A 19,087-nucleotide genomic window follows, 5' to 3' on the forward strand; every position below is an offset into this window, starting at 1 on the left:
CGTTACGTGGTACTGACTGCGTCTAGGTTTTAGGGTGCCGGTGTACCCCTTTAAAAGACCAGACGGAGAGGCCGATAACGCTGCCGTTCGTCCCCTCCCCACTTTCCTCCTCCCTTTACCTTTACTCTGTTTTCTTAATTTATTATTCATTGTGGATAAGCGATACTTCCCCTTCTCCACCGTCTCTTCTCCAGGCCCTTTGTTATCCCTTTTCGTTCTCTCATCTAGGTCTTCGTACAAGCCCGAGCGACATGGAGCATCAACTCCGTCAGCTTCTTGCTCGTGAAGAACAATGGGCTCTTTACGCAGACGCTTCCGAGGATAATCGCCGTGTACTGGAGTACAAGCTACATGTAGAGAAAGGTGAACGACTCAAGCAGGACACGGAGCTTCTGGTTCTACGGAGGGAGGTAGGCCCTGCCGGTCTTGCTATGATCAGGAATAGAATCAGGGAGCCCATCTTGAGGGTGCGTATCTCCGTACGGTTTGTATTGATAAAGTTGATGTTGCTAACATACCCGCCGTCAAAACAGCCTACGGAATTATCGATGTCTGTTCCACCATTGAGACTAGACCCTCCCTCATGTGCGTAAATACACATATTGATCTGTATCAAATATCCGATCTCATCGTGATTGAATCAGACGAAGAGTCATCGCCTGTGCTGTCCAGTTCGTTGCACAGTTACTTCAAGTAGACACCTGCTGATTCTTTTATACAGGGATGCTTCCTTCTCGACCGCTGTCCATCCGAAATCCTTCACCCCCTGTTATAACGCGACCTCTGCCTTCGCAAGTATCATACGTTCGTATGTACAGCCCGGCATCTCATGGTCTGATATGTGGTATTGATGCGATTGTATTTCTAGGGAATGAACCGCGTCCGATCTCTTCTGGTAGGACTTCTCCTCCCGTAGCTTCTTCGTCGAGTAATGTTTTCTTTCTCTTGAATGTTGCGTTTATGTCTAATGTCAATTATCTCTAGAAAACCCTATCCAGATTCGTACCGACCTCAACCCTCCTCAGGCACCAGCGTCACCGTCCTCCCTTCCAGGTAAAGCATCCTCGCCGACTCATGATTGTTAGTCGCTCTAATTGTACTCAACGTGCACTATCTCACTGCTTTCTCGTTTCAGCCTCTGTTCCGGAGTCTGTTCGGAACCAAAGCACTCTTCAACGTACGTCCTGTATGTAAATGTCGAATGTGCGCTCTAACCCGATTGCTCACAATATTTTCGTCACGTCAGGCTTGCGTCAGCGGAAGACTGATTCGGGTAAAAATCAATCTGGCGGGCCTTGTAACGAACCGGCTTGTACTATCTGCAAGCGCGAGCAGTCTTGATGATGGGTGAAAGTATGCACTTACGCCACGCATGACCTTTATAGTCCTAGGATCGAATTGGACATTGCACGCACATTAGTTTTGTCATAACTTTCTCCTATACCGATATAAAACCCACGTCTTGTTTGCACCAAAAATAGAAAAAAACCTTTTGATGTTTTAAACGAATATGTGGCGACTGACATCATTGCGTGGCGTTGAATTCGACCTCGGAACCATCGGGTATGGCCGGGTCTGACGAAGCTACTGAGCGGAGTTTGAAAACCGCGTCGTATCAGTTCAACAACAGCACACCTCATCTCAATTCCGCCATCCATACGCCGGCACGTAGAGACAGTACGCGCAACTTCATTAGCATTGCTGAAAGGTCACGCTAGCAGGATTCTACACGCACAGAGTTACCAAATGAAGGTCAGAGATCTCGCCTATTGAAGCCGTTCTGTTTCTGACTCGCCACGCATACTTACAGGAAAAGCAGGGAATAAACGAGTACATTATTCGTACCCTAAACAATGTTATTGATACATGAATGGTGATCCATCAAATCAGCACTTGCGGCATGTATGCATGCAAACTTTTCATTCCAGCAACCATAGTGGGCCGCTCGTACGTGCCGCAGTGAGGCGATCATCAAAGATTGCGACGCATAGGGCGCTAACCAAACACTATGAAGACGTGAAAATTGTGTTCGGGTGCGTCAGAATCTTAGGGTCAAAGACACGCCGCACTGCAGACCTGGTGATTTGTTGGTCACCCAAATCTTGACCACAAGCAGGAGCTCCGAAGCCTATCGCGATGCCTCAGGTATTCGTCATAGAACAGCAGATAAATCGGGAATATACTCCAAGCAAGGCGTAGAGCATACGCAGTCGAAGATAACGACGACTCTTCCTGCAGCACGAAAGCACCAAAGGACGTACCCAATAATCTGCTGCAAGGTGAGTCAACATTATCTTTCAATGCTCGAAAAATAGCGGCCGCGTACTCACCATGTGCCTTCCGCTGAATTTATTTACAGGACATAATACATATCGAAGTCGTATCAGTACGTGGAACGCTACGCACCTATTTGCCTTGCGTGTCCACATTTCGGGCAACTTTTCGATGTCACCACCGTCGCGCTCGAAATCATTCCATGGTGCGCTAGACGGAAGTGTGCACCCTCGAGGAACGTATGTCGTTGCTGGGGTACATCTCCAAACGATCCAAATGGACGAGAGTTTCTCGCGCATTCGCAAGTGGGAATAAGCCATGTGGCGCGCATGGACGCCACTCTTATTTGGGTACTTCCCATTTCGTCGGCAGCCCATCCTCTCCGCCGCCCATCCCTCCTCTTCTCATCCAGCCACCATCTGCATTGTCCAGACTACTCTGCTCGTCTCGTCTCATCGTACTCGTCTTCAAACTAAGGCTTACCGTCCCCTTCGTCTTCGATACCGACGCCATCGAACGCGACAACACTTGCATCCCTTATACGTCCTTCCTTACTCTCACGCCTTTCGATGCGGGAAATAGGCATGGACCCGACTCAGGTGTCCTCAATGCGGACCGGATGGGCAGCTTATATTCCGGAGGGGATTCTGACCTGGTGTATGCAAGTTTGATACCATCGCCCTCTGGGCACAGCCTGGTCCCACCATTTTCTTTTGCCAGTCGTGTTCGGGATTCTCCGAGGGGCGCCACTCTGTTTCCTCAAGCAATGTGGCGTTCTACCTGAGGACGAAGATTACTAGCGTATTTCGTGGTACACAACATGTATTTATGTACGAAACAGTAGACAATACACACGTAATACAGCAGACGCAAGCCAGAACGACAAGGCAACAAAGCAGACAATAAAGCGAAAACAAAACAACACATAGCTAGACGTATGACGAAAACACGACAACAACTGTGGACATTGAAACGCGACGGCGTAGTTTTAGAAGCAGGAAATATCGTTCCTTGGTGAGACGCGAGGGCGGGTCGGAATCGCGGAGCCTAAGACCAAGGAAGAAAGGCTAGTACGCACGGCGATTGTAAGATCGACTGACGTTCGCGTACCCAGACGGTGTATGAGAAGGCTTACCGATGTACATACGCCCTGCCAGCATCGCGAACAATCAGTATAAGTAAACAGACAAAACCAAAAAGCACGTACCAGAGGATCAGATGTGGGCTGTACGGTAGAATATACCGTTGACAGTCAATTTTACCGTCAAGTGAGGCTTGACGGCCTGCCTCTTCCTTCTATCCCTCCTCTTCCTTCTATCTTTCTTCGAGATGTGGTATCCCGACCGGCTACGTAGCGTATTAAGAACGCATCGACGCATGCAAAAGAAGTACTGACCAAATGTAACTATCGACGTCTGCGTTCGTCCCCGCGAACACCCTCTCCGCCCAGTCGGCGCACTCTCCCATCGTGCGGAGAGCGATCCCCAGTTTCGTCGGATGCGTCCACAGGCCGCGAGCAAGGCGAACGGTGATGGTAGGCGCCATTACGAAGTGGACTTCCGACAGGACTTCCAAGGTAAGTTGAGGCAGCGTTCGTTCCAGGTTCAACGGCCAGATAAAAGGAGAGAATTGAATCTGCGTACCTTGCCCATACGTTCAGGTCAATGGCCCAATATGCCCTCCGGGTGGTTCCTCCTGCCAAACTGGGTACACTCTCCCTGCTAGTGGATAAAGGTGGTCCCAGATACTCTCCTACATCAGTGCCGCTACTCATCGCCATTGGAACTGACAATTGGCAGAGAAGGAGTGGTGATGGTTTTCGTGAAGGGTTAGACTTCGAGTCGTCACCCTCGCTCTTACATCCTAGCCACGTATGCACACTGTGCTAGCGCCAAAGTAAGACAGATGTCGTCAGGAACCAGCTAGGCTTACATAAAATGTTTCTGGCTTGTGATTGGCTCCGAAGCATCTCGAAGCCTCTGCAGCCAATCGCGAGCCAGGACAATTTTATGTAAGCCTTGCTGGTTCCTAATGACATCTGTCTTATGCATTATTTTTAGGCTCCATCTGTTGCAATGATGAAATATCGCGAAGCAATTGTCTCCAATGGAGTTGTTTGAGCGCTGGAGTCGAACTCTGTTGTAACTCAGGCGGCTTTTTGAAGGATCGGTAGGAAGAGAGCCTCGAGTAGGCTAGTTGCAGTCTGCGAGCAGTTTCTGGATGAATTGTGCTGTATCACTGTATAGTATGAGTTCATCCAGTGTAACGATAATCCGAGTGATGGTGTAAAGAGTTATGATCGCTCTTCAGTTTCGGGACTCGGAGTGAGCGAGTGGAGGTCCACCTCGTACAATTGCGTGGATTGCACTATATAATTGTCGGTAGATAATAAGGCGAGATGGCCGAGCGGTCTAAGGCGCCAGACTAAGGATCTGGTCTCTTCGGGGGCGTGGGTTCAAATCCCACTCTCGTCAATGTCGAGCAGAGTGCTCTTTTTGTTTCGCCTTAAGTACCTCATTTCCGTCCTGGGCCTTATATATTGACCTTAAATTGCGAATACATCTGAACTTTTTCCCAACCATGACTTTACACGGCTGCTATCAGGCGACACCGAGCATACTCAGACATCTCATCATTACTTGTATCACATATTCTCGTATACGTCTTCAAACGCTCCCATTTCCCAATTCCCCACCAACGACCACTTCCTTCCCCACTTTGCTCTCAATGACCTTCTTGACCAGCTCGATGTCTGGCCTCTCGACGTCAATTACCCTCTTCTCCCTCTCCAGAAGCCCCTTGAACTCTTCGGGTAGCACATCGCGAGCGAAGTCGAAATTAGAGGAGTTGCTAAGGGCGGTGGTGACAGCTTCGGAGAATTTGGCTGGGTGGGCGGTGGAAAGGATGATTTGGACGGTGGATGCGGAACTGAAGGTGGTTCAAGTGTCAGAAGACGTACGGCCGAAAGGAAGTGAAGCAAAGGGGGACATACTTGTTCTTCGAGACGATGTCCGCGGCGGTGATCCCGACAGCGGTGTGAGGATCTGCGACATATGATGGAGAGCCACTATAATATGAACGAATGGTCTCCAGCGTCTAGATAAACCAGGACTATCAGATTATGGCCCCTGCGTGGAAAGGGAAGAGAAGACAAACCTGCTCGTCTGAAATTCTCTCCGCCAAGAAATCCTTCCTCGCAAGCTCAAGTGCCGCAACGGGGACCTCAACTCTCCCATCGGTCTTGACCTTGCTCATCCAGCTGTCCAAAGTTTGGCAAGCCTTCTCTCTCCTCTTCTCGTCGCCTCCTTCCACACTCGTAGCACCATACGCTAGGTACCATAGCAACCTCTCGAAGTTACTTGAAACAAGGATATCCATCGCAGGGCTCAGCGTCTCCTTCACGCCTCCCCCCGTAACCTGTTTCCCATCCGACGCACCCGCTGCAGGCTCCGTCGCCCCATTCGCCTCACCTGCCGCCGCTGAATCCACCTTCTCATACTTCCCACTCTTCCAAAACCTAGCAAGAATATCGTTCGCGTTCGTCGCCACCACCAAACGAGACATGGGCAACCCCATGCGTTTGGCGTAGTACCCTGCGAGTATATCACCGAAGTTGCCAGTAGGTACGACGAATTGGAGTTCGAAGGAGTTGGGGTCGGAAGGGAGTTGGGAGCGGGTGTGGAAGTAGGCGAGGAAGTAGTAGACGGTTTGGGCGAGAATGCGGGCCCAGTTTATGGAGTTGACTGCGCCGAGGCGATGTTTTTCGTTGAAGGCACGGTCGCCGAAGAGGGCTTTTACGATATCCTAGCGAGAGAGGAGTGAGGTCGGACATGAGATACAGTGATCTAACCGAAGGAGACGTACCTGGCAGTCATCGAAGGTACCCTTGACGGCAATATTGTGCACGTTGGCATCGGTGACAGTGGTCATCTGTGCCTCCTGAATAGGAGAGACACGACCTTTTGGGTGAAGAATGAAGATGGAGACGTTAGCCTTGTTCCTCAGGCCATAGATGGCAGCACTAAAACAATTCATCATGTCAGCAACATATCTTCATTTTTCAGGTAGTTTGGCCTACGCACCTGCCAGTATCTCCACTCGTAGCACCCACAACAGTCAACTTCTCTGGGACTTCACCCTGTGCTTTCTTTGCATTCCTCCTCTCCAGGAAAAACTCGAACAAGTTGCCTAACAGCTGCAACGCAACGTCCTTGAACGCGAACGTCGGCCCGTGGAAAAGTTCCAGGATGAACTTCTTGTCGTTCAGTTTATGCACTGGCGTAACATCTGGATGTCTGAAAGTGCTGTAGGACTTCTCAACGAGTCGGCGGAGCTCAGCGCGAGAGATTTCGTCTTCGGATATGTAAAGGGAAAGAATGGCGACGGAAAGGTCGACGAAGGAGTAGTTGGCCCATTCGGTCTGCCAGTTTTCGGGGAGAGTGGGGATTGTTTCTGGAATGTAAAGACCGCCGTTGGGTGCGAGACCGGTGAGGACTGCCTACTACACAAGTCTTCGTTCAGAGCTTCAATCACGATGTTCGAAGATGACCAAAGAACGAATTGACCTCTTCAAATGAGAGCTTAGTCTCGCCTCCACGCGTAGAGAAATACTTCATGATAGGATTTTAGAAAGGGGAGCTGTGCTGGCAAGAACGAAGGACGATATCCGAGTCATCGACACTTTTTGAGCTTTGAATTTCGCCACAGTGATCGACGCACAAACGTGCTCGTGGTGCCACTGTCGGCTTTGCAAGTCGGGCGATCGTCGGATTTACCTTTTCTTCTTACACCGTCGCCACAGTCACCTCTTTGCTTCGATTGGACAACCATAACGAAACGGTCATGGACTTTGCTAGGTAACATTTTATGCCTTGGAGGAACTCTCTGCACTGTGCTTTGTTGCTCTTGCGAGCTCTTAGAGATTTACTAATGAGCAAGAAAGGCGACTGTACACAATGCAGAAAGTTCCTCGATGATATGGAGTGACTGGCATCGTCTCCTGGACCGCTAGTGGATAATTCCTCTACCTCTGGTCCCACGTACTTTTCCTAATAAAATGCTGGTATCTGTCTTGATGTGAGTCGTTCGGCCACCCGACCAGGAATTTTGACATTCTCCAACAGGGTACAGAGTTACTCTTGTATTTCTATGTTCCTGCAATTCCAGGATCGAACAAACCTTCATCGTCGAGGCTGCTCGCCAGCCGCCACATAATTGACCGCGCGGTCTGAAAGCCACGAACCCCGTGCTTCATCTTCCCAATGCAAAAGCAAGCACGTCTGGTATATTTCTACAGCTGCTCGCACGGTACCCGTTCTACATACAACAACAGAGTTTTTCTTCTTCTGGACACCGCGCCACACGCGCACCCCGATAAAGATAGCAGAAACAAGGAAGACATACAAACGACAACAGATAAGGCGAAGGATCACGCCTGCTTGCGCTGGAGGCTCTTCGGGAGCTCCTTAGCCCATGGGAGGAAGTCGCGTCCTTGCATGTAGGGGCGGAGAACCTCGGGAACGACAAGACCCTGTAGGATAGCGGGACATTAGACATGAAGACCGATGGGATCAAGGATCAAACGTACGTCAGGTGTCTGATAGTTCTCGACGAGACAGCAGAGGGCGCGCTCGGTGGCGCAAAGAGTGCCGTTGAGCATGTGAACGTAGACTTTACGGGTCTGATCGCTCTTCTTCAGACCACAGCGAACCTCCAGCCTTCGGCTCTCTGCGTGCCAAACTCAGCAACTGTAAGCAGGGATGTGGGTAAGAGGCGCCACTCACGATAATCCGTGCAATTCGAGCACGACACCAACTCCTTATAAGCTCCTTGGAACGGGAACCAAGCCTCCAGATCAAACTTCTGCGCCGCCGCCAGGTTCAGAGCACCCGAAACGATGCCCACGACCCTATATGGGATGCCCAAGCTCTGATAGAACGCCTCGCTGTTCGCCACCATCGTCTCAAACATCTCCCACGACTTGTCCGGGGCGGTGATGCAGAACTGCTCGACCTTCTCGAACTGGTGAACGCGGAAGATGCCCCACATGTCGCGTCCTGCAGAGCCAGCTTCTTTGCGGAAACAGGTGGAGTAGCCGGCGTATTGGATGGGGAGTTGGGTGTCTGGGGATTCAAACCATTCGTCGGAGTGGAAGGCGGAGATAGGTTGTTCGGAGGTGGCAATGAGGTATTTTTCGTCGTCGCTGGCGATGACCTTCGGTAAATTTATCCGTGAATTTTACGTTGAGACTAAGCGATACAGCTGAAGATAGAGCATGAAAGGAAAAGGACGACGCACCTTGTAGAGCTCCTCATCGAACTGATCGAGCTGAGCAGTCTTGGCCATTTGGTCCTTGTTCATCATGAATGGAGGTTGGATCTTCTTGTAGCCTCGTTTCCTGAGGAAGTCGAGGCCGTAGGAGATCAGAGCCTGGTTAAGGTCGATACCGTCGTTGGTGAGGTAGTATCCTCTGTGGCCCGCGATCTTAGCACCTTCAGATGAATACTTGGTCAGCACACGAGGGACAGTCATGCGAAACAACTGCATACCTCGGTCAAGATCCATCGCATCCAGTCGGAGCAATACTTCATGATGAGGCATGATATTCGTCTTCTTCTCCACCTGTGCGTTTGGGCCGTCTGGATGCCAGAGCTTCAGAGTGGTGTTGTCGTCCTACCGAACTCTCTTTAGGATCCGTCGCGTTCTGGACAGGACAATGAAACCACGTACCTCAGTCAGACTGACAGGGGCGCCCTTTCCGACGATGTTTCCAATGGTAGAAGCCTTCTGCCTCATCGTCACCTCAAACTCGCGAGTCTCCTTCCGCTTAGCCTCGACCTGCGCATCAAGAGCTTTTTTCTGGGCCACAAGTTCATCCGCGTTCTCTTTTGCCTTTATACAAGGGTAAGTATGAATTCAACGGATAGTTAACGAGCAAGGATATCACCTTCTTTTTGGATCCTATCTGTTTCTGTATCGCGTTGACATCCTTGCTCAACGCATTTGCATCAAAGTCCACTGTGCATCACACGAGGTTTGATTGAGCATTCCCAATTGTAGCAGGCAGTTGGACGCACTCTTCACCCAGTCCGCGTACATTTGGATAACCTCATCGACCAGCTCGACTGAGTGTCCACGTTTTCGCTGTGACTCTCTGATCTCCTCCGAGTTGCCACCCTTCGAGTCGATAAAATGCAGCACGTCCAAAGTCATCGTGTATTCCGGTAGTCAAGCCCGAGCTCTCAGCAAAGAAAAAATGTCAGATGCGGAGGGCTATCAAGAGCGAGGATCAGGTTGGAGAACACGAGAGTGTGCTGGCCAGCAGAGCAGAGACGTTTATAACTTTTGCAGAAAGAGTAGCGAGTCAGAACGGTGCAATCGATTCCATGCAGATGGGTATTTTGCACTGGAGAAATTCCCCGAGGATGATAAGTCTGATTATGGATAAGATAACCTCGGTTACACGCGCAAAGCACGTTCGCGTCCCGCTCGTTAAGATTGTTCGGTCTCCGCTGCTTCGAACGTCTTCCATCCATCTGTCCTCACCCACTCCTTTGGCTATCTTTTCTACTCAAGCAAGTTCTCAGTCTTCTAAACGAAACAAACATCTTCACGAAACAATGTTCAAGCTTCTCCGTCGCATTTCTTCTTCCATATACCCCCGACCCGACAGACCCTGGAGCGACGATGGTATGTTTAATACATTTCACGCACGACGCTGACAATGTGGCCCTCAGTTTCTCAGCGATCTCTGATGTCCTTTTTTGGTGTCCTATAGCGACCTCCAACGCGCCTACGATTGGCAAGAAGCGTCGGATGGACGATGATGAGGATGAACCTATGGAGGCCGAAGGTTCTACTCGCAAGCGTCGCGGCCAGATCGAACGCTCCGACACCGACGAGTTTGGAGCGAAACCTGCTCCCAAAGAGACTGACCCGGATGTCAAGGAGATGACGCGGGGCGTGAAGGACGTCGAATTGGAGGATAAGGTCCAGGAGGGAGAAAAGGTTGACAGCCCGGCGGATGAGGAGCAGGAACCCGCGGGTGGCGAGGCCAAGGAGCCTGAGGCCGCGAAGGTGGAGGAGGTTCCTCAGAAAGAAGCCGAGGGTGCTGTGGACATCGAGGCGAAGGATAAGGGCAAGGGTAAGGCCGTGGGCGAAGTTGTCACGGAGAGTGGCACAGTCCCCGATGGTCCCGCCACGGTCGAGGCTCAGACAGAAATTACAGCCGAGTCTGCTCCAGTCGAGACCGTTACTCCTTCATCGAGCGATGAGCTTAACGCTGCTGCCGCTGTCCCCATACCCGCTTCGCCCACCCGCGACCCTGAAACTTCGTCAATTACCAAGGAAGTTCAACATATCGAGCATACGGACGAGGGTACCATTGAGACCGTTTCCCCTGCTGGTCCTGCCACCGATATTTCTATCTCTGCTGCATAATGTCTTGTGCGTCTTCCCAACATTTTTATTCGTCCGTCTATTGACCATCTAAGACAGATACCACATATCTCTGTCATAAAACCCACGAACTATCTCATCCAACTTTTCCTTGCATGTGTCCATGTGTACTCTCTCTGGTTGACAGTTGTACGAGGCGCATAGGATGTTCGCCGTTTCCATTCTTCTTGATCTGCGGCCGCTGATTTTTCTGCTTATTTGTTTATTGTTATCACATCCCATCGTTCTCGGCCACTGCTATCTTCTAACCCTGTACATACTTTTTTGTTTTCTCCAACATGGCGACACATCATCTACACACTCAAGTACCAAATACACTCATTATCAACTCGCTCATCAGCGTCATTCTTGTCTTCTAACTATTTCTCTCTCTCATTTATGTGGTTTAATCGATGTTGTTTTTCACTGTTCAGTCGTTTTGCTCTGCAATCATACTGTCGCGTCTATCCCATCTCTTCGTCCATGGCATCGACTCCTTCGATGAATTTCTCGTCCCTTGATTATTTCATCATTTGAGCGTCATGTCACGGTTCAAGTGTTCTTTCTCTTTTACGCCCCTGCCCTCGCCTCAGCGTTGTCCGTGTTACTAATCCCGCTCACTGAGAAAACAGCTGTGCTAACAGTGAGTTTTCTTTTCTGGTTTTGTATAACATATTGTGGTGTGCAGCTGACTGAAGGCCACTCATATAGTTTCGCACTACAGCACAAGTCATTGACTGGACCAAACATTTCCCATCATCGTTCGGCTTGTCATCCCCCTATCAAACCCACCCACTAGATCGATGCGTTCGGCGGGCGTAAACCACTAGCAAGAATCGTGGTAAGTGGCGATCAAGCGCAAACTGGTCGGTATATCAAGACTCACTCCGTGAGTTATGATTCAGGACCAAGGAGTCCCCGTGATAGCCTCCTTCTCAACTAACTGCTGGAGAAAGTGGCCGTTTGACCTATATTAATACGAGCGTAGTTTCTCGGTCATTTCGTTGGCGACGAATGGAGGTAACGTTCTCTTACCTCCTTGACAGCCTTTTTTACTCGGGCTGTCAGGCTCTGGATGGCCAACTCCATGTCTTCCCCGCCGTGCGCGGCGCAGTACGGGCATTGTGCTACCATGCGCAAAGACGGATAGGTAGTCACCCCGCGAATCGTGTCCCAGTGGGGATCCTTCTCCAACGCTAACGCGCATCTGCACAGATAATCCTTGACCCAGTCAACAGCGTTGATGTGGTCATAAACCGGGTTGCCTTTGAGGGAGATCCTGTTCAGGACCATGTCTTGCGTCCGTGCACAGACACAGTCCGGGAACCTCGTCGTCAGCCTTGAGACTCCCCAGCCCCCAGCCCCAGTTTCCACCGACATCCACCTTAGCTCGCCTGCTTCTGCCACGGCCGCCGCGCTGCATTCTTGCCGCCACTCCTGTAATGCTCGTAGCTCGACGGCGGTCATGCCTCGCAACGCTTCGTCGGGAACGGACGACGACGGAATGACGAGAGGTTTTTTGAGGATGGCATAGAGGGCCTTGTCGACGAGCTTCGACAGGTCTCGTTTGCGGGCGATCGCCCAGACTACGTGTGGCGTGTCGTCTACGATCCGACTCAGCGCCCGCTCGATGGTACGAGAAAAACCTTCGATGATGTACTTGTCCAGGACGGCAATCGCTTTCAGGATGTCGGAAGCAGTGGACAGAGGAGGGTTGTCGGTAGGATAGATGAGCTTGAAAAGGATATCCAGCGTTTGATGGTCTTCGGAGAGGCGTATGATGGGATGGCCGTCATGAAACTGCTGGGCATTGTGTTGAGACGGCGCGGAGGGTGCTGGTGCTGAGAACATCTCCTTGAAGACGACGGACGCGAGAGAGAGGGCTGACCGATGGACGGCGAACTTGTGGTCGTCGGAAGAAATGATGACGACGTCGGCGTCGACTGCGTCGAAGGAAAAGGGTGGGCTAGGTGAATGATTCGCCGCACGTTCCACTGACTCTTCTGCGGTCCAGTCGAGGGTAGAGGTAGACATGGTCTTCCGGATGAAAAGGCGATGAGGGTGTCGGTGATCGTATCGTTTTCGCTGATACTTAGTGCAAGCCAGAGATTGACTGTGGTGAGTAGCGCGTTCTTTATTTAGTGCTCATTGATGCCCTCGTGCCGTCAATGCTCACAGACCACGCCACAAAAATTGTGGATCCTGCACGAACGTTAAGATTAAGATTAATGGCGTCGGTGTTGGGGAGGAAAGGAGAATCCTCCTTCAACCACGGCGAGTTCAAAGTGCCTTGGACATCGTTCAGGTGATTCATGAAGACCCAGCATGGCCATGGTTTCTCGTGGACGACGGAAAGGTGAATATCAAGACACTCGTGGGTTGGTTGGTGTACTGCAGTATAAACCCTAAACCATATTTCTCACGGAATATGATTCGTATGAGAATTATAGATAGATGGCTAGCATATGCCGTCGATATATCTGATGCGTAGTGAGACAAGCCTCATGAAGTCACCCCCGAAGGTTGTCCACTTCCGAACAGTCAAGGGTTGGGAACTGTCGAAAGTGATTATTCTTGGAGTGTTTCCCCGTTACCTGTTGTGATATTTGTTAGCGCAGTCTGACCACGAGGGTGCGATGGAGGGTTTCCACTCTACACAGATGCATCCACGAAGTTAAACGCAGAGTAGACAAAACAACTCCATCTATACAGGGAGCTCGATCTGCAGGTAATTCTGTTGTCAAATTCAGGCTCGAGAACGTGTAGAGAGAGACGTAAGCTACCTGCTCGATAGAACGCCTTATATGTTTAGCAAAGTATGCCGCTAAATTGTCCAACTCCTCTGATGCCCTCGACGCGCACATATCGCAACTATCAGCCTTGGCGGCTGAAGACCGGATGGATACATTGGAGACGATGTTCCAATGTGGAGTGTCTCTCGCTACCGCTTCGCAGCGAGAGATGAAATGCGATGTCCATTCTGGAACGTAGATGTGTCGCTTGCGAACTTGTCCACTCGGCAAGGGTCCAGGTACCTCGATCTTGTGAGATGAACGGATACAAATGCACCCAGACGGGCTATCTCCCCACTTCGCAACTCCTTGCTTCTCCTTCCCGCACGATGCCTGAGCCCAAGGCTTCTTTGCCCAGTCAGGCTTTGCCAGGGCCGACAACGCCGCTTGACTGCAGTCTCGATGATAGACCAAGATGCGACGATATTGAGCGGCTGTGAGAAGCTCAAGGTCTTCGTCGCTAAGGGCCGACGATGAGAGGATGGCGTGGGACTTGAGCGTGAAATGCGCGGCCTCCACACGAACTTCCTTAGCTATATGGTGGCGGAAAGCTAGACCCAGAACGACATGTGGCGATTTTTCTGAGAGATTTAGAAGAGCAGCCGTGATGGTATTTGGATAGTCTTCGATGAGATACTTGTCCATCGCTCGAATGACTGAAATTGTGTGAGAGCGACCAGAGATCGTCGGCGGATCTCCGGGGTAGATCAACTTGAAAAGCGTAAAGAGAGTTGATGAGGGCTCTGTCAAGCAAACGACTGGAAGCCCGTCTTTGAAGTCATCGGAAAGCTCGTCATTCTGTTCGGCTAAGACGGGATGCTGCTGGACCATACTGAACATGTCTTTGAACGCGACGGATGCGAGTCCGAGGATGACGCGGTGGACACGAAAGTCGTATCCATCGGAGGAACGAACGATAATGTCGGCGTCTGATGCAGCAAATGGAGCACCGAAGTTCTGGAATTTGGTGGGTAAAGAAGGGGAGTTTGAAGAGCAGGGTATTGATGACGACATAAGAGCTTGATTTTGGTTTGGATAGTCGAGGACTGCAGGTCGCGGTGAAGATTGATCGTAGCCGACGAGTCGGAACACGTTGCGAAGTTCCAAAGGGCTTCAAACTCCGATTATCTCCGCTGCAGATCGCACAGAGTCGGTGTCTTCCAAAACTGCTGTGAGGATGTGCCCACTGCTAACTCTACCGAATTGTTGTGCTCAAACGTTCCATCGCTACCGGCACTGAGTGATTTATTGTGCGAATACTGAGTAGTCTCAAGTTCGAGTCCAAGCCCTTTGACCCCTCTTCTTTTCGGTCGAATCGCTATCGTCACAGGGTCCAATGTCTCTCTGCCGCACCAGCCACAAAATTTGAGAATTGCTGATGTACTTATTCCGAAAATGTAAAACAAGAGGATTCTTATCATATACAAATGCAGGCGATTGGATCTTCTCTTCGTCGTAATATTCATGTATCGTACAGACTCTATTAGTGCCAATGATGCGAGCTCTGAATCCAAAGATCCCAATGCTTCTCTTCCCCTAGTGCTCGTATAATAGTCAGTTGTTTTTCCACTTACACCGAAGCATCCGGTATGAACATTCACTCACCCGCTGATGAGTACTGGGTGAAACTTCTTGGGCTAGGCCTTCAACTACACGGGTAATTTGACCTGTAAAAAGCCATTCAGGTCAGTGTTCATGACGATGCGATTCCTTGAATGTATGATACACACCTCATCGATCGTTTGCTTCACTTCTTTGAAAAGGTACGCTGTCAGCTCTCGTAGCTCTCCCTCCGCCTTTGGTCCACAAAATTCACATTCACGAGTCTTTTTGGTGGTGGAAAGAATGGGTGCGTTGGCTAATAATTCCCAATGAGGAAGGATTGTCATTCTCCTTTCGCACCAATCGATAAACTCTATAACCCAGAGGGCCAGGTAAACCGTTCGGGTGTCATTCTCTGACTTGTTGGAGGATCGCGCGCCAATCAAGCGTGGGGTGCGAATGCAAATGCAGTCATCTGGTTGCTTGACCCAGTACTGATTTCCCCCTCGAGTCTCAACCCCACAGGAGACCTCAGCCCAATCTAACCCAACCCAATCCATCCTCTTTACGGCAGCCGAGGCCGCAACAGTGCACTGTTGATGATATAATAAGATTCGGCGGAATTGGGAGGCAGTGAGGAGCTCTAACTCGGCATCTGGGAGACGGTTCGGTTGGAGGACTGCCGGGAGTTTGAGCGTAGAAAGTGCTGCCGCCTGCCGAATATCGAGGGCCAAACCATGACGAAAGACAAGCGCGAGTACGGCATGTGGTGCTGACTTAGAAAGGGATAAGAGCGCCGCTGTGATAGTTTTGGGATAACTCTCGACCATGTATTTGTGCACGGCTTCTACAACAGCGATCGTATTCGCACGGCCTGCGATTTCAGGTGAATCCCCGGGATAAAGCAGCCCGAGTAGTATGCGTAAAGTGTTCGACGTTTCTGTGAGACGTACGATGGGTAGACCGTCTTTGTAGTCGTCTGTGCTGTTGCTGTCGGTGCCGGTAGAAGGGAGGGCTAGCTGTGGCTGCGCAGCAAACATCTCTTTGAACGCGACAGAGCCCAGGCGGAGAATGGAGCGGTGGACACGGAAGTCCCAATCATCCGAAGAACGGATGATGATATCGGCGTCTGGAGAGTTGAACGGAGGATCGGCAGCAGTCTTGAGCAGGGTTTGAGTCGAAGGTGAGGTAGGAGTAGGAGGGGTAGTCGACGACATGGTCTTGGCTTCGCGGGGGGTTGGGTGGGGTGTCGCTACGAGGGTCCTGAAGGAACGATTAGTAGCAGCGCGATCGATGTCTTAGGATCCCTATTAATGGAGCCACATATTCTCACGCAAAGACATAACACCGTATTTATTCGGAACACATGCTGATAACGCAACGTACAACAAGTTTTTCATCTCGTCGACCTACTCATCATCTTGTCCATCACAAGAAATCCACGTTGAGTCCTACAGGGGAAACATTTGAGGAAGAAGTAAGGAAAAGATACAGAAACCGACCGTATAATAGTCGCCAAAAATCAAAAGGATATCGCACGCCACACAAATATACACGAGGCTAGTCGCAAATTAGCTTCTGTCAGCAGATGCAGCCACTCGAGCCAGGCGTCACGAAGAAGAAATTAGAGATGGAGAGACCAAATCAATAAGTTCAAAGGCGCAACAAGGGTTTCTAAGACACATGTCGATGTCAGCGGGGACGGCATGACATCGGAGAGTAGGAGTTCACCTAGTACCACGCTCTCGTTCAAACGAGTCAGCAAACCGACTGGCTTTCGCCGTTTTTCACGTGGACTCATAAGGTTTTGTAACCTACGCCGTGTCCATAGATCAGTACCAATCAGCTAAGAAATTACAAGGAGGACGCTACCTTCTGTATCGCCATTTTAATTCGCCATTCCAGGCCGCTAATCACGACCCGAAGGGCATCGTGTGCGTGCTCTCCGCAAAAAGGACACTCAGAGACTTTGCGCAGATGCGGATATGTGGGGACGTCGCGGATAGTCTCCCAATGAGGAGTGACGCGTAGCAGAGCTACAGAGCTGCTCAGGTAACCACTAACCCATTGCGCTATACGGTATCGTGTTTGGATTGGGTTCTCCTTATTGGAGGTATGGGTCAGGGACTGAGTGTATCGCAAGCATATGCAACTGCCAGGCGACTCGTCGGAGACAAGGTCATGCGGAGCACCCCGAACCCAACCCGTACCGATAGCCTCCTGCACAGCAGCATGGGCACATCGGTTCTGCCATAGCTGAAGTTCGCGAATATCGGAAGCTGTGAGACAAGAGTCTAGGTCTGCATTGCTGATAGTGAGGGGAGGTGCAAGTGTAGGGTGTTGGATGGTGAGGAAGAGTGCTTTGGTAGCAGTTGTTTGGAGACCTCGCTTTCGAGCGATAGCCCACACGACGTGAGGGGCGTCCTGCGCTACCCTGGACAAAGCGAGGCCGATTGTGTCGGAAAGACTTTCTATCATGAATTTATCTGTCAGGCTAATGACCTTCAGAATAGCTGATATTGTGGTGAGAGGGGGGTTGTCGATCGGGTAAATCAACTTGAACAGGATGTCCAAGGTCTTTCGATCCTCGGTCAGGAGTACGACGGGAAGACCGTCGTACCAGTCGGCAGACTGGAAGTTGGGGTTGCCTGATGCGGGATCAACTGGAGCAGCTGCTTGAGCTGAGAACATGTCTTTGAAAACAATTGAGGCTACGGAAAGAATTGTTCGGTGAAGACGAAAAACATAGTCGTCAGAGGAGCGGATGACGATATCGGCATCGAGTGCATCGAAAGGAGGCCCTGCTTCATGGAGGTGAGCTGTCTGCTCTTCTGAGGGCACATGGTCGGAGTGTTCAGACATGATATCGTTAAGACGCTAGCCACAGAGGGTCGACGAAGAGTGGACGATGCTGCTGACGAGTCGATGCAGCGCTGCAGCGGCACGGTTGAGGAGAATTCGCACGTCGAACGAGGTCGAACGTTGAGGGCGACCAGGCGTGGGAACAGCATAGTCTTTGAGAAATACACGAAAATCAAATAAATCCACTCGATTAATGACACCAACTGCTCGTACTCTATATCAATGGGCCTGCTCCAGAGATGTAGCTTTCCACAGGAAGCTTTGACTGTTCCCAAACTCAAGTAGAAATTTCGTTTTTGGGTGTCAAAGTCGACCTACTGCTCGCATCAGACACCTTCCCCTCTCGCCATCATACCCATTCCTAGGCCGCGACGACTAGCAATTGTCGTACACCACTGACAATGGAGATCTCGCATGTAGGAGACTGAATCCAAACGATCCTTTTCAGATCATTGGACCGGTTGAGATAGGCTGTCAAGACGTCGTTTAGCGCCCCAGGCTCCGGCAGTGTTGTCATTCCTTCACCATTTTCATCGCACTCCCATCGTATTCCTATACTATACACCCCAACTTGGCCAGGATTTTTCTCGTGCCATGTACCCGCCGCACTGGTTCAATGGTAAGTGCTGAGGAAAGCCGATGATTTGACAGAATTCGGCTTGTCTCATGATCACAGAAGGCTTCCCCGCTCATGGTATCACCGGAAGAACGAGCAGGTACAGGTATGAAGTAAGGATCTAGCATACGCATCACTTCATGGCCGGTGTACTAACCGTTTTTGCACCGCACGTCTATAGAACCTGCCTCATAGGTAACGGCGGTACATCGTGTTCACCACGCTGATCAAATGCTCGGGTTCAGACAGCTGCGACTCGCCACTTTCGGGACTTGCGCCCTGCTTTGACCATATGTTTGCCGTTACATTGTGATATGCAGATAGGCTCGCCGACTGCCAGTGAAAAATGTAGTGTTTTATTATCATGATCGTGCCTCATGTTCAAGGACCGTTCTGTGGCGCATGTCGGGGTGCTGCTCGCACAGCCATACTTATACGTCCTGGGGAGCTCTGTGGAGCAGATACCTTCCATCCCTTCTGGTCACCACAATTTTCACCTCATCTTCATTCTTAACGTCGTCTGTCGAACTCTTTTCACCTTTTCCCCCTTTCCCCTGCGTTCTCT

The 19,087-nt window shown here is 50.6% G+C and overlaps 8 protein-coding genes and 1 non-coding gene across 9 annotated transcripts; 2 read left to right on the plus strand and 7 right to left on the minus strand.

Annotated features, from left to right (window-relative positions):
- Positions 1-2,038: 2,038 nt before the first annotated feature.
- On the minus strand, positions 2,039-2,860 carry STEHIDRAFT_110550 (uncharacterized protein; the record flags this gene model as incomplete). The annotated part of the gene is made up of 4 exons (XM_007303518.1): positions 2,039-2,128; positions 2,331-2,343; positions 2,407-2,524; positions 2,758-2,860. 4 exons carry the CDS (start codon positions 2,858-2,860, stop codon positions 2,039-2,041), a joined length of 324 nt encoding a protein of 107 aa, XP_007303580.1.
- Positions 2,861-3,203: 343 nt separating this feature from the next.
- Positions 3,204-3,819, minus strand: STEHIDRAFT_156293 (uncharacterized protein; the record flags this gene model as incomplete). The annotated part of the gene is made up of 4 exons (XM_007303519.1): positions 3,204-3,321; positions 3,385-3,424; positions 3,518-3,621; positions 3,671-3,819. 4 exons carry the CDS (start codon positions 3,817-3,819, stop codon positions 3,204-3,206), a joined length of 411 nt encoding a protein of 136 aa, XP_007303581.1.
- An 847-nt stretch (positions 3,820-4,666) lies between these two features.
- On the plus strand, positions 4,667-4,748 carry STEHIDRAFT_t129. Its single transcript has one exon. It is a non-coding gene; the product is annotated as a tRNA-Leu (tRNA).
- A 79-nt stretch (positions 4,749-4,827) lies between these two features.
- Positions 4,828-6,915, minus strand: STEHIDRAFT_78196 (tryptophan synthase beta subunit-like PLP-dependent enzyme). The gene is made up of 6 exons (XM_007303222.1): positions 6,840-6,915; positions 6,357-6,772; positions 6,139-6,295; positions 5,431-6,078; positions 5,267-5,370; positions 4,828-5,202 (listed from the first exon to the last, which is right to left on the minus strand). The coding sequence occupies exons 1-6, from the start codon at positions 6,888-6,890 to the stop codon at positions 4,941-4,943; spliced, it is 1,638 nt and encodes a 545-aa protein (XP_007303284.1). The 5' UTR covers positions 6,891-6,915; the 3' UTR covers positions 4,828-4,940.
- Positions 6,916-7,512: 597 nt separating this feature from the next.
- STEHIDRAFT_78198 (serine-tRNA ligase) lies at positions 7,513-9,631 on the minus strand. The gene is made up of 8 exons (XM_007303223.1): positions 9,351-9,631; positions 9,221-9,291; positions 9,004-9,165; positions 8,823-8,946; positions 8,572-8,765; positions 8,058-8,487; positions 7,862-8,001; positions 7,513-7,804 (listed from the first exon to the last, which is right to left on the minus strand). The coding sequence occupies exons 1-8, from the start codon at positions 9,484-9,486 to the stop codon at positions 7,703-7,705; spliced, it is 1,359 nt and encodes a 452-aa protein (XP_007303285.1). The 5' UTR covers positions 9,487-9,631; the 3' UTR covers positions 7,513-7,702.
- Positions 9,632-9,804: 173 nt separating this feature from the next.
- Positions 9,805-11,175, plus strand: STEHIDRAFT_120969 (uncharacterized protein). The gene is made up of 3 exons (XM_007303520.1): positions 9,805-9,963; positions 10,052-10,719; positions 10,771-11,175. The coding sequence occupies exons 1-2, from the start codon at positions 9,894-9,896 to the stop codon at positions 10,711-10,713; spliced, it is 732 nt and encodes a 243-aa protein (XP_007303582.1). The 5' UTR covers positions 9,805-9,893; the 3' UTR covers positions 10,714-10,719; positions 10,771-11,175.
- Positions 11,176-13,414: 2,239 nt separating this feature from the next.
- Positions 13,415-14,516, minus strand: STEHIDRAFT_168099 (uncharacterized protein; the record flags this gene model as incomplete). The annotated part of the gene is made up of 2 exons (XM_007303521.1): positions 13,415-13,444; positions 13,494-14,516. 2 exons carry the CDS (start codon positions 14,514-14,516, stop codon positions 13,415-13,417), a joined length of 1,053 nt encoding a protein of 350 aa, XP_007303583.1.
- Positions 14,517-15,151: 635 nt separating this feature from the next.
- On the minus strand, positions 15,152-16,261 carry STEHIDRAFT_156299 (uncharacterized protein; the record flags this gene model as incomplete). Its single annotated transcript, XM_007303522.1, has 2 exons — positions 15,152-15,169; positions 15,233-16,261. The coding sequence occupies 2 exons, from the start codon at positions 16,259-16,261 to the stop codon at positions 15,152-15,154; spliced, it is 1,047 nt and encodes a 348-aa protein (XP_007303584.1).
- Positions 16,262-16,898: 637 nt separating this feature from the next.
- Positions 16,899-17,906, minus strand: STEHIDRAFT_110555 (uncharacterized protein; the record flags this gene model as incomplete). The annotated part of the gene is made up of 1 exon (XM_007303523.1): positions 16,899-17,906. One exon carries the CDS (start codon positions 17,904-17,906, stop codon positions 16,899-16,901), a length of 1,008 nt encoding a protein of 335 aa, XP_007303585.1.
- Between the last annotated feature and the right edge of the window lie 1,181 nt (positions 17,907-19,087).

This window comes from Stereum hirsutum (genome assembly GCF_000264905.1).
Source record: "Stereum hirsutum FP-91666 SS1 unplaced genomic scaffold STEHIscaffold_6, whole genome shotgun sequence".
NCBI lineage: Eukaryota > Fungi > Basidiomycota > Agaricomycetes > Russulales > Stereaceae > Stereum > Stereum hirsutum.

Bases quoted from the DNA above. Each gene is read 5' to 3' on its own strand.
- STEHIDRAFT_78198 (XM_007303223.1), bottom strand. From the start codon at position 9,486: ATGACTTTGGACGTGCTGCATTTTATCGACTCGAAGGGTGGCAACTCG. The intron at 9,166-9,220 runs GTGATATCCTTG...CCTTGTATAAAG, and splicing joins AGATAGGATCCAAAAAGAAG to GCAAAAGAGAACGCGGATGA. The intron at 7,805-7,861 runs GTACGTTTGATC...GCTATCCTACAG, and splicing joins AGAACTATCAGACACCTGAC to GGTCTTGTCGTTCCCGAGGT.
- STEHIDRAFT_120969 (XM_007303520.1), top strand. From the start codon at position 9,894: ATGTTCAAGCTTCTCCGTCGCATTTCTTCTTCCATATACCCCCGACCC. The intron at 9,964-10,051 runs GTATGTTTAATA...GGTGTCCTATAG, and splicing joins CAGACCCTGGAGCGACGATG to CGACCTCCAACGCGCCTACG.
- STEHIDRAFT_78196 (XM_007303222.1), bottom strand. From the start codon at position 6,890: ATGAAGTATTTCTCTACGCGTGGAGGCGAGACTAAGCTCTCATTTGAA. The intron at 6,773-6,839 runs GTCAATTCGTTC...CTTGTGTAGTAG, and splicing joins CTAAGCTCTCATTTGAAGAG to GCAGTCCTCACCGGTCTCGC. The intron at 5,371-5,430 runs GTTTGTCTTCTC...TGGTTTATCTAG, and splicing joins AGAGAATTTCAGACGAGCAG to ACGCTGGAGACCATTCGTTC.